The sequence below is a fragment of the Chanos chanos genome, chromosome 9 (assembly GCF_902362185.1).
Source record: "Chanos chanos chromosome 9, fChaCha1.1, whole genome shotgun sequence".
In the NCBI taxonomy this organism is placed as follows: domain Eukaryota; kingdom Metazoa; phylum Chordata; class Actinopteri; order Gonorynchiformes; family Chanidae; genus Chanos; species Chanos chanos.
In genome coordinates this window covers 619,430-630,816 of record NC_044503.1, presented here as the reverse complement: position 1 = coordinate 630,816, position 11,387 = coordinate 619,430, and the positions used below count along the sequence as shown (strand labels likewise).

The 11,387-nt window shown below is 45.2% G+C and overlaps 1 protein-coding gene across 1 annotated transcript in view; it reads left to right on the top strand.

Moving 5' to 3' along the window:
* apc2 (APC regulator of WNT signaling pathway 2) overlaps positions 1-9,801 on the top strand; it is an 18,739-nt gene extending 8,938 nt beyond the window's left edge. The window contains exons 7-14 of the mRNA XM_030784505.1: positions 1,658-1,750; positions 2,025-2,406; positions 2,516-2,614; positions 2,839-2,978; positions 3,408-3,485; positions 3,649-3,765; positions 3,860-4,074; positions 4,161-9,801. Of these exons, the coding sequence (XP_030640365.1) occupies positions 1,658-1,750; positions 2,025-2,406; positions 2,516-2,614; positions 2,839-2,978; positions 3,408-3,485; positions 3,649-3,765; positions 3,860-4,074; positions 4,161-9,801 (6,765 nt within the window). The remainder of the gene's footprint in view (positions 1-1,657; positions 1,751-2,024; positions 2,407-2,515; positions 2,615-2,838; positions 2,979-3,407; positions 3,486-3,648; positions 3,766-3,859; positions 4,075-4,160) is intronic.
* Positions 9,802-11,387: the final 1,586 nt, after the last annotated feature.

The following is an 11,387-nucleotide window of genomic DNA, read 5'->3' as shown; positions in this document are numbered from 1 at the left end:
TTTTCAAATTGGGCCATCTAGTAAATTCATGGAAGTGAAAAATAAATCAGTCACATTCAAATTTAATAATAATTAGGACAAAAAAGGCCTCAAGACCTCGGTGCTGTGCTGTGTGTGTTCACCTTGTGATGGGTGTAAATGACTAGTCTTTTACTGCGGGTTCTGCATTGCTGACCTGCAGACGTCCTCACCTTGTGTTGTCCTGGTATCAAAATGCGTTGACTCCCTCTGCATGTTGCTATGCAGAAAATGGGGCATGCCTCTCTCCAGCCTGCCTCTGATTGGACGGCCAGCCGGAGCCCTGCCTGGGCACTGAGTGTTTGAGCCTGGCAGTGATTGTGTGGTTCCTGGAGACTGGGACTGCACCACACCAACTCAGTCCTCAGTGTGTCAGAGAAATGGCACTTGATCAGAATAGCAATGTGCACCCCCACTGCCGAACTACAGAGATATCTCGCAAGGATTCTAACTGCAGTTTATTTTCTCAAGGTTTTTTTTTTAATGTTTTGATGAATACTACATCACCTTGTCTTGATAATGTTGGGTCAGTAGTAATCAAACTCATGCTGAATAGAATCACCTAGCACAGGTCACTGGATTTCCACAGAAAGAATAAGCTTATTTATCAGATGTACTCGTCAGGATGGCAGACTCAGTCTGTCTGTCCACGGCACATTTAAACTGGATTGTGTGAGGCATTCGGAGCAGCACATGTGTGGTCCAGAGCCTTTTGTCTGGAACTCCTCAGCAGATCACGTGACCGCCAGCCAAGCTGCTGGTTACCACAGCAATGGGCTGGGAGATGAAAGCACAAATCTACCAGTTTGTCTCTCAGAGGAATTTCAGTGGAGCCCAGAGAGAGGCAGCCAAATGCAGATGAGGCACGGCTACAGCACGGCCTTCACATCAAAGATGATTTATGACAAACACAAAGACAGTCAAGCTCTTTGTGTTTTCTCTCTTTTTATGAATCGTATATGGTACATGCTGCCAAACAGGAATGTCTCAATATTCATAGAGAGAATTAAAATAATAGAGAAAACAAAATACCATTAAACATACATGATTCCATGTCCTTTTCTCTTTCATTAGACTGCCGTATTATTACATCTCTGTCTCAACTTTATCATTTCTAAATGACTCAAAGACAAATTTCCCTCCTTTTTAGTTGATACAGTGAAATTAAGTTAAGCAAACAGAGTTACTGATGTTCTGGAGACAGAGTCAGTTACTGTCTACATTATGTATGGTCTTGGCCATTCAGGGCAAAGGAAAACACACTGGGCCTGTCAACATATATCTGTGTTTATCTGGTCTTCAGCAACTAATTCTCATTTATAGCAGAAGAGAACTGTATTTTGTGGTTTGACATCAATTTCGATTACAGCGTAAGATGAACAGAAATACACTTTTTTTCTCAGGTTAGACTAACATGATACAGAGATGAGAAATCACAGCGTGCATATGACCCTCGGGGACATAAACATCTCTTATCCTCTTCTGGTTCAGACCAGCATCTCACATAAGATAGAGCAGAACATAGCACAGGGCTGACGGACTTAAAATTTGCAGAGAGGAGTAGATTGGATAACATGATCGATCTTGAAGTGACTTGTTTTGACAATCTGCCTGTCTGTCTTTCTGTCTCTGATTTTAGAGCACTGACAGCCTCAACAAGTCTTCTGTCCCTGAAACAGAAAATGGATCAAACACGTCGACGACAGAGGCGACTGGTGATGCAGGGGGAAAAGTAAGACCATCTTAGACTCTTAGTGTTGTTCATGTCATTGTTTGGTATCTGTAGGTCACAGTGCATTGTGCCGAATTGACTTAAAATAATAGAGAAAACAAAATACTATTAAACATACATGATTCCATTTCCTTTTCTCTTTCATTAGACTGTCGTATTATTACATTGCTGTCACAACTTTATCATCTTAGACTCTTAGTGTTGTTCATGTCATTGTTTGGTATCTGTAGGTCACAGTGCATTGTGCTGAATTGACTTGGCCCATCTCCCACAGGTAGAGATGGTTTTCTGGCTCCTGTCCATGTTAGCATCCAGGGACCGTGAAGAGATGTCCCGAACCCTCTTGGCCATGTCCAGCTCTCAGGAAAGCTGTGTTGCCATGCGTAAGTCTGGCTGCGTGCCACTGTTGGTGCAGATCCTACACGAGGGTGGTGCAGGCGGGGCACCGGGGCAGGGCAGCTGCAGTCGTGACGCTCGCTCCAGGGCCAGTGCAGCGCTGCACAACATCATCTACTCACAGCCCGACGAGGGTCAGGCACGACGCGAGATGAGGGTCCTGCACGTGCTGGAGCAAATCCGCTCATATAACGAGAGTACCTGGGAATGGATTGAAAATCATTTGGGAACCCCCTCACCTGGAGGGACTAAAATGACAGGTGAGCAGTAACTAGAACCCCATTCAACCTCTCTTCAGGTGTCTGTATAGCATTAGGTTTAGATTATAAAGTGTTCTCTTACTCACTACCCGTCATTTGAATCACACAGACATCCCAGAGCCTGTGGATCCCCAGATCTGCCAGGCAATGTGTGCGCTAATGAAGCTTTCATTTGAAGAAGAGTATCGCCGGGCCATGAATGAACTTGGTACGTGAAATTCATACACACAACTTTCGTCTGGAAGGATCCTGTTTCCAACTCCTCATGAACTTATTGGCCTTATATAGATCAGGCAGAACAGTTTATACAACTAATCTTCTGCAGTAATGGAGCTCTACACAGATTGTTCATTTAAATGGCTATGTAATTGTATTTCATCCTGTCTGTATTTAAGGTATACTATAATTCTGCATTGCATGGGTACATTTCAGGGGGTCTCCAGGTGGTTGCAGAGCTGGTGCATCTGAATCAGGAGCTCTATGGCATGCAGAATGATCCAATAAACATGGCTTTAAGAAGATATGCTGGAATGGCACTGACAAATCTCACCTTTGGAGATGTTGTGAACAAGGTAGACCAGAGAGTAAATTATACAATGACAATGGGGGGGGGGTCAACTTTTCCTGAAGGGCCATATAGCATAGGATATATTGAGGTGTCGACCCCCACACCATCCTCCGTACTGTTGTTTTTACCTCTTTTTGGGGTGGGGGGCGTCCAAGTCTTGATTAGGGAGGTCAGATCTCCCCGACCTCCCCCGTAATTCAAATGCTAAGGCAGACAACAACAACAGTATTTATGTGAGTGAAAAAAATTTTATTCGTTTTTCAGTTACCAACCATTAGATCTCAACTTGTGAATATCAATACCTAAGTCCACAAATTGAGTTGGGCTGCCATAATTGAGTTGCCGATACTTCAGAGGATTACATAATAATCTAAAATATTGTTTTGCATGCCCAAGTGGATCATGTTTAATCAATTATTTATTAACTTTCCAGGCCACTCTCTGTTCAAAGAAAACCTGTCTCCAGGCAATTGTTGCACAACTTGCATCTGACAGTGAGGAATTACATCAGGTACAGAAATCCGCCAAAGGATTTATTACATTGGTAACATGTCTTTAGATAAATTATACAGATAATTATACTATCCATTTTAAGACAAAAGGTCAGTACCATACAGTGTAACAAGGCTAAAATCACAGGTACAGGATACTAATGTTTTGTCACTTGCTTACAGGTTGTGTCAAGCATTCTAAGGAACCTGTCATGGCGTGCTGATATTAATAGCAAAAGAGCCCTTAGGGAAGTGGGAAGTGTATCCGCATTGATGACATGTGCTCTTCAGGCCACAAAGGTAACAGGATATGCTTGTTCATAACATCATGTGTTACTCCCTATTTATGTATTGCATTTTAGTAGAGTAATATTATTATTCTGACTTCTCACAGGAATCGACCTTAAAGAGCCTATTGAGTGCTCTGTGGAATTTGTCAGCACACAGCACTGAGAACAAGGTGGCTATTTGCTCTGTTGATGGTGCTCTTGGCTTCCTGGTCAGCACCCTGACCTATCGCTGTCAGACCAACTCACTGGCTATCATTGAGAGTGGTGGAGGTATCCTGCGCAATGTGTCCAGTCTCATTGCCACCCGAGATGATTACAGGTACACCTTTGCCCTCAATGTTACTACATGGCGGTATCTCTCTTCATGGACAAAAATAACAGATATCCCCTTCTTTCTCAATGCAGGCAAGTCCTCAGGGATCACAACTGCCTCCAGACATTGCTACAGCACCTGCGTTCTCACAGTCTGACCATTGTGAGCAATGCATGTGGAACCCTATGGAACTTGTCTGCTAGGAGTCCAAAGGACCAGGAGCTGTTGTGGGACCTGGGAGCAGTGAGCATGCTTCGTAACCTCATCCACTCAAAGCACAAAATGATTGCAATGGGTAGTGCCGCTGCCCTGCGAAACCTCCTCACAAACCGTCCTCTCAAATACAAGGACACTGCTGTTGTATCTCCAGGATCTTGCATGCCTTCACTGTACATGAGGAAGCAGAAAGCACTGGAGGCTGAGCTAGATGCAAAGCACCTGGCAGAGACATTTGATTCCATTGAAAAGCAAAGTGCCAAGCATCCAAGCATTAATAAACCTCTCCGGCATATTGAAAGCTTGGCGAAGGATTATGCCTCTGATTCTGGTTGCTTTGACGATGACGAGGCACCAAATGTCTCAAGTAGTTTGGACACAGGAACTTTCTCCATGCTCTCTATGTTCCTGAACAACTCCAACTTCCTTCAGAACCAACCACGGAAGAAAGACGGGGAACCTGAGCGTGACGTCGAACTACCTCAGACAGACGACCGGAAGTCCCAGCCTCCCGATGACGAAGTGTCAGTGGCAGCAGAAAAGCTGGCAAAGAAAATTACAAACACTGTGGCCAAGATTGACAAGCTAGTGGAGGACATCACCATGCACACATCCTCAGAGGACAGTTTCAGCCTCAGCTCAGAGGACCATTTTGTTGACTGGCAGTATGGGTCAGATGAGCAACACGAGGCCAGAGCCCAGTCGTGTTCCCCGTGCCGTCTCTCTGATACCAGCACCTTTGCAAACAGAGAGCGGCTCCAGAGAGCACATGCCTTACTGCGCCTGAAAACATCTCACACAAACTTGTCCAATGACAGCCTTAATAGTGGCAGTACCAATGATAGCTACTGTGGTAGCAAGGACCAGATTCGGCCCTCAGCAAGGGCGACAGGACAAAATCGACCGAACAAACTTGATCTCAAGGTGGCCCATCCAGAATGTACCAATGGTGGTGCTAATGCTTTGAATGAAACCACTCAGAATGAGATACCTGAAAGAGATTCAGAAGCCAACAGAGATGTGAAAATGTCAGAGCCAAGCAGCACAGAAACAGAGAAAGCTCAAGAGCTTCCTCCCGCAACACCAGCAACTACATCAACCAGAGTATCATCTGATGCCAGCATGCCGACCATCAAGCTGTCACCCTCTTATCAGCATGTTCCTCTAATCCAAAGTGTTGCCAAATTTGGTGTAGCAAAGACAGCTATCAATGTTCAGGCAGCTCAGGCCATGAGAAGGCAGGCATGGGTGCCTATGGTAATGTCTGGTGGCAGCATAACCAAGTTCTCCCCTATGAACACTGCTAGAAGCCCGACACTGGGTCAGTTGGAAACGGTGCAGAAGTATTCTGTAGAGAACACGCCAATCTGCTTCTCTCGCTGTAGCTCTCTGTCCTCTCTGTCTTCTGGTGATGGAGCCCTTGATGGGCAGAGTCAGAGTGAGAATGAACTGGAGAGTGATTCCTCTCTTGAGATAATAGAAGTAGAAGATGGAGACCTTGAAAGGAGACAAGAAGAAGATGAAACTCTGGAGGACCTAAGCGATAGTCAGCTGTTGGTGACAGATCAGAAAACATGCCCAAACAGCAACAGTACATCTTCGGATCCCATTGAGATCCCCTGTCCTGCAAAACGTGAAAAGATTTTCCTTCGGGGAGTATCGCCAGGAATACAAGAGGACAGGACCCCATCCAGTTCTTCAGACAATTATATCCATGAGACTCCACTTGTGATGAGCCGCTGTAGTTCTGTGAGTTCACTGGGTAGTTTTGAGTCCCCTTCCATTGCCAGTTCAATTCAGAGTGATCCATGTAGTGAAATGATAAGCGGGACAGTTAGCCCTAGTGACCTACCGGACAGCCCTGGACAAACCATGCCTCCGAGCCGCAGCAAAACTCCATGCTGTGTTGAGTCAAATGGGCCAGAGACACAGACACATGGAGGGGTAGGAGGCCCATGGGAAAACAGCTTACGCAAGTTCATGGAAATTGCAGACTTTAAGGAAAGGTTCAACCTACCTCCAGATTTGGACACAATGATTTACTTCACTGTGGAGAAACCAACTGAAAATTTCTCATGTGCCTCTAGTCTGAGTGCCCTGCCTCTCCATGAGCACTACATCCAGAAAGATGTAGAGCTGAAACTCACACCTTTGCTAAACCAACATGACAACAACCCAGAATACAATGTGTCTCACAGAAAGAAAGATGACATGGATGATCCTACCTATATGGAGCAAGTAGACCAGTACAGTGAGGGCAACTCAGATGATGACATTGAAATACTCAAAGAGTGCATCAATTCAGCAATGCCCTCCAGATTCAGAAAAGTAAGACCAACCTTAATGTCTACCTTCTCAAACCAAGTTCTCTACAACCAGGCCCGAAGATCTGCACAGCTGCCAGTTTATATGATGGTTCCCAATAATGCCAATCAAATGTTCTCTGGCAGGAAAGTTGCAATGTCTGCTAAGGAAATCTACTGTGATGATTCTTCATACACTGATTCTGCTGAGGGCACTCCTGTTAATTTCTCAAGCACAACTTCTCTGAGTGATGAGACTCTTCAGTATCCAATGAAAACAAAAGGATCAAAGGAGTGGTGGTCTAGAAACAAAGAGACTCAGGAAGTAATGGACACAGAGGCAAAGAGAATCGAAGACCTACGTGTTTTCTCTCGCTTCCACAAGGCTAACAGAATGACAACTCAGTCAGACATTGTGAGTAACCAAACGAATAGAACGGTCAAACATGTGATTCCAACTCAAAGGTTACTCATTCAAAGCAAAGAGATGGCAGCAAAAATGTGTCAGTATCGCATTCGAGATCGTTCGCCAATTCAGCAAATCCACAAACAGGAACAAAATCTCTCCAGAAGTATGCCACAGTTAGATCTCCCTACTAGGAAACAAAGCACAGAGATGTATCAAAATCAAAGAGTGACCCATAAAAATAACAGCCAGGACAATATTGCTTTTCAGTCCATGCGGCACCCAACACCTACTGAGGAGGCCTCATACCACTACGGTGGTGGGGTAGACAGAGAGGATGGGGAGATAATGAGGAATGGACGAAACCAAATGAATAACTCTGGAAAGAGTACTGTAACTCGTAATGCTAATGTGATTGGCCGGGTTGATAATATTCAAACGAAACAGAAAGGTTTTAACAGGATCAAACAGAATCTGATAATGGAGGAGGCGCCCCCTTGTTACTCTCTCAGTTCATCTCTCAGCTCCCTGAGTGATGCAGACTTTGAAGACCGCCAAGGGAAACCTCAGCGAGTTTGGATGAAGAACAGGCATAACTTGATGTCTAATCAAAGTCATTGCCCACCAAAATCTCTACACATCCACAACCAATATGAGGAGAACAGCTCTCCCAGCTCAGTCAGCATGGACTCAGAGGATGATCTTCTGCTGAAATGCATAACCTCTGCTATGCCCAAGCAAAAGAAAAAACAATCAAGCAGGAAAAGGAAAGGAGAAAGAAAACAGAGGACAAAAGCCACAGTTCAGAAGGGCACAGAGGACTGGAGCCCAGAGAATGACCTAGAGAGCAATGACATGGCATCCGATAAAGATTCAGACCTCAACAGTGTTGAATGGAGGGCAATACAAGAAGGAGCCAATACTATTATCACAAAGCTGCAGGCCTCAAAGTCGCAGGAGCCGTCTTCAGAATCTGAATCTGTGCTCTCATTTATGTCTGGATCAAGTTTTACACCCAAACAGGAAACCAAGAAGACACTCAAAGAGACCAATAAGAAGCCAAACAAGCCTCTTGATTTTGCTCAGCGTAAGCCTGTTCCCAATTTGCCAGTGGTCTTCAGGGGCAGGACTGTGATTTATACACCTAAGAAAGAGACAACTCTCTCACAGAGGCCAGCCCCTAGAAAACTGTCTACGAAGACAGAGACTCCAGTGAAGAATCCAGAGCTGGCGCAGCACAGGTCCAGGAGCCTCCACAGATTGGGTCGGCCCAGTGACTGCACTGAGTTTTCCTTGCCCAAGAGAAGTTCAACTCCGCCAGCCAGGATACCAAAGAGCTCCTCATCGGGGTCGTCTCAAAGTTCAACCCCCTCAAGGCAGCCACAGAAAAAACTGACCTCCCCGACACAAACGAGCAAACCAAGCCAGAAAAAGACACCCCCAGCAAGTAACCCACCAGAAAAAAGGGGAAACAACACAGTTTCAAATAATCAAAATACAAAATCCCCAGTTCACAATAAAACACAGAAATCCCCTGTGCGAATCCCCTTTATGCAGAATCCTTCAAGACAGTCAAGAATGATCTCACCACTAGTTACCAACCAGCCTACCAATATTAGTAGACAAAACAGTCAGGTGTCAGGGAAAAGAATTGTGCCTGCCAATCGAATGGAGTTGGTTCGCATGACATCCACTCATTCAAGTGTCAGTGACTCAGACCGCAATGGCTTCCTGAGGCAGCTGACCTTTATAAAAGAATCACCGAGCGGCTCGAGACGGAACACTCCCTGCTCACGCTCTGTGCCCACTTCCCAGCACGCGTCGCCTCGGAGAGCATGTCCAGGTGCCCCAGCAGTTTTTCTCTGTTCTTCCCGCTGCCAAGAGCTGAAGCCAGCAGCACAAGGACCAAGAGGAATGCAAGGAAGCCCGAAGCAAGGGCCAGAGACAGGGATCCTACGGCAGAGCTCAGCATTATCAAGAGCCACCTCCAGTGACCGAGATCTCTCAATGAAACGCCCAGCGAGAAGAACCAGCTCAGAGAGTCCCTGCAGGCTGCCTCAGAGGAATGTTCCTGGGCAAAAGCCAAAGGAGAGAGACACGGTCAAGAGATACTCCTCCTCCCCCAGCATTAATGTTCTAAGTCGGGTCACGAGCCGCTCCTCTCTCCGGTCCTCCTCCTCTGACTCCAGCGGAAGGGCAAAAAGTGAGAAAGACATAATGCAGAGGCCTCAGAGAACTGGTTTGCAAAACAGTGACAGAGTAACCTGGAGAAGGATTCGAGATGAAGATGTGCCGCAGATACTAAGGAGTACTCTGCCATCAAATGCATTGCCTTTGGTGCCTTCTCCTGAGGGGCACAAACCAATGCCACCAAAACTGCCAGGGAAGCTGCCAACCATTTTATTGAAGTCGAGAAAAACAAGCGATGCAACAGTTCAAACAGAGGACTTCTCAACCAGTAAGACCAACTCCAGTACTTCACCCACAGTCGAGAATGCTCCAACGGTTTCAGAAGAGGCAGCAAAGATAGCTCTCCCAAGAAAGATTAACCTAGTGTCTGGAAACAACCTGCAGGACGGAGATTCGGATGGATCACTCAAGAACCAGAGCATCGGGTCCAACTCAACCTTTCAGTCGACAGAGAGCCATAATGGAGGTGTCGGGCACTTCCGTCACGGTTCTCCCAGCAGAGCTGTCCGAGTGACTCCGTTCAACTACACCCCAAGCCCTATGGCCTGCTGTGTGCAAGATACGCAAGGTCAAGCACCATCGATCCCAGAGAAGTCAGGAGAAAAACTTGAAGCCTAATTCCCCCAGTGTGTCTGTATTTCAAGACTTAACTGTGCTCCTGAAGCTGCAAAACTCAGGTGGTTTAGTAACAAACTTCACTCCCTTTACCTCAGATATCTCACGCTCTCTCGTGTGCTGTCTGAAATCAATTACCTGCAATTATATATTTAATTCCTCCATTACTGAAAGCTGGATGTAGGACAGCTGTATAGAACATCACTCGATTTACTATACAAAGCTGTTGTAAGGAGTTAATGTGACCAGAGGGTGCATCTTTTTCTAGTTTTGTACAGGAACATAAACCATTGTTAGTGATGTGGGGACACCTAACTACAAACGATGACTCATCAAAGGACTTCAACACAGACTGTTATGGAAAATCTCATTCAGCATTCATGAAATATAATATGCAAATCACTGAATCGCAATGTAGACAGTAGGACTGTGGTGAATATTTCAAATACCACAAAACTTCCTGGTCAAGACTGTTGCTGGAAAGGGGAACACCGACATTCATCTTGTCATTGTATAATATTTCTTACCCTATTCACAAGCTCTAGAACCTTAACTTCGGCATTTACTGCAGATCAATGCAGGAACAGAACAAAACAAAACATTGGCTGTCTAAACAGTCAGCACAGCAGCACCCTGGGTAACCTTTGTCTGTAGTTAGTGGTGTTCTTGTAAATATATGCAGAAGAAAACTCTGATATGCTTCCCAGTGAGCAAAAATTACTCTTAGACTCGCTTACGACAGCATGCCCTGGCTGATATCCACCGCCTGTTAACACCTGTGTGATGTTGCCATTGTTGGACTTCAGCATCTTTTCTTCGTGAGGAATCCATAAGAGAGGGATTAATGGGTTTTGTATGAGGATGGAACATACATCTTTTCTCACTTTGGCATTCTTGAATTGACCTGATGTTGTCACTGTTACCAGACAGGCTCAGTGAGTGTTCATGTAACACAAACACATGGCTGTAAATAGTCCTGCTTACTGAATGCTTTGTTTGATATTATGTGTCTTTCCATCTAGAATCAGGTATGCTCTTAGTTCTTAAAAGTAAGAAAATCAAGTAGTCCTAACGACGGCTGGTAAAGGAAAACGTTGTTGGAGCTCTTACGGAACATGGCTTAATCGATCTGACGTCTGTTCAATTCTGCCCTGAAAGAGCTCCCAGAATTTCCCACTAAGTGATGCTCCTATTGCAAACTGTAGTTTATAAATATGTATTCTCTTATACGTGTGTCATCACTGGTCCAAATTCTGTCCCATGTTCAGGCTACAAAAACTGTTGAAATTGAGGAAAGGATCAGAGTCAGAAAGGGGATAATCTACTTTACACGATACATGGTTAACTATAGAGCGGTAGAGTTGTTCTAAAGTGGTGTCCAGGTCAGAATGTGACAGTGTACTTGAGAGAACAAGCCTAACCCACAAGAGCACACAAGCTTTTGGTACAACACGATTTGTGTAATTTCATAAATTAAGACCTAAAGGATGGGATCATTGATGAATGCTTGAGGTTCTTGCCTATGCCAGTCAGAGATGAACGGGACCATGCGTCTTCACGGTTCTGCTGACCGATGATGTTGTATAGCT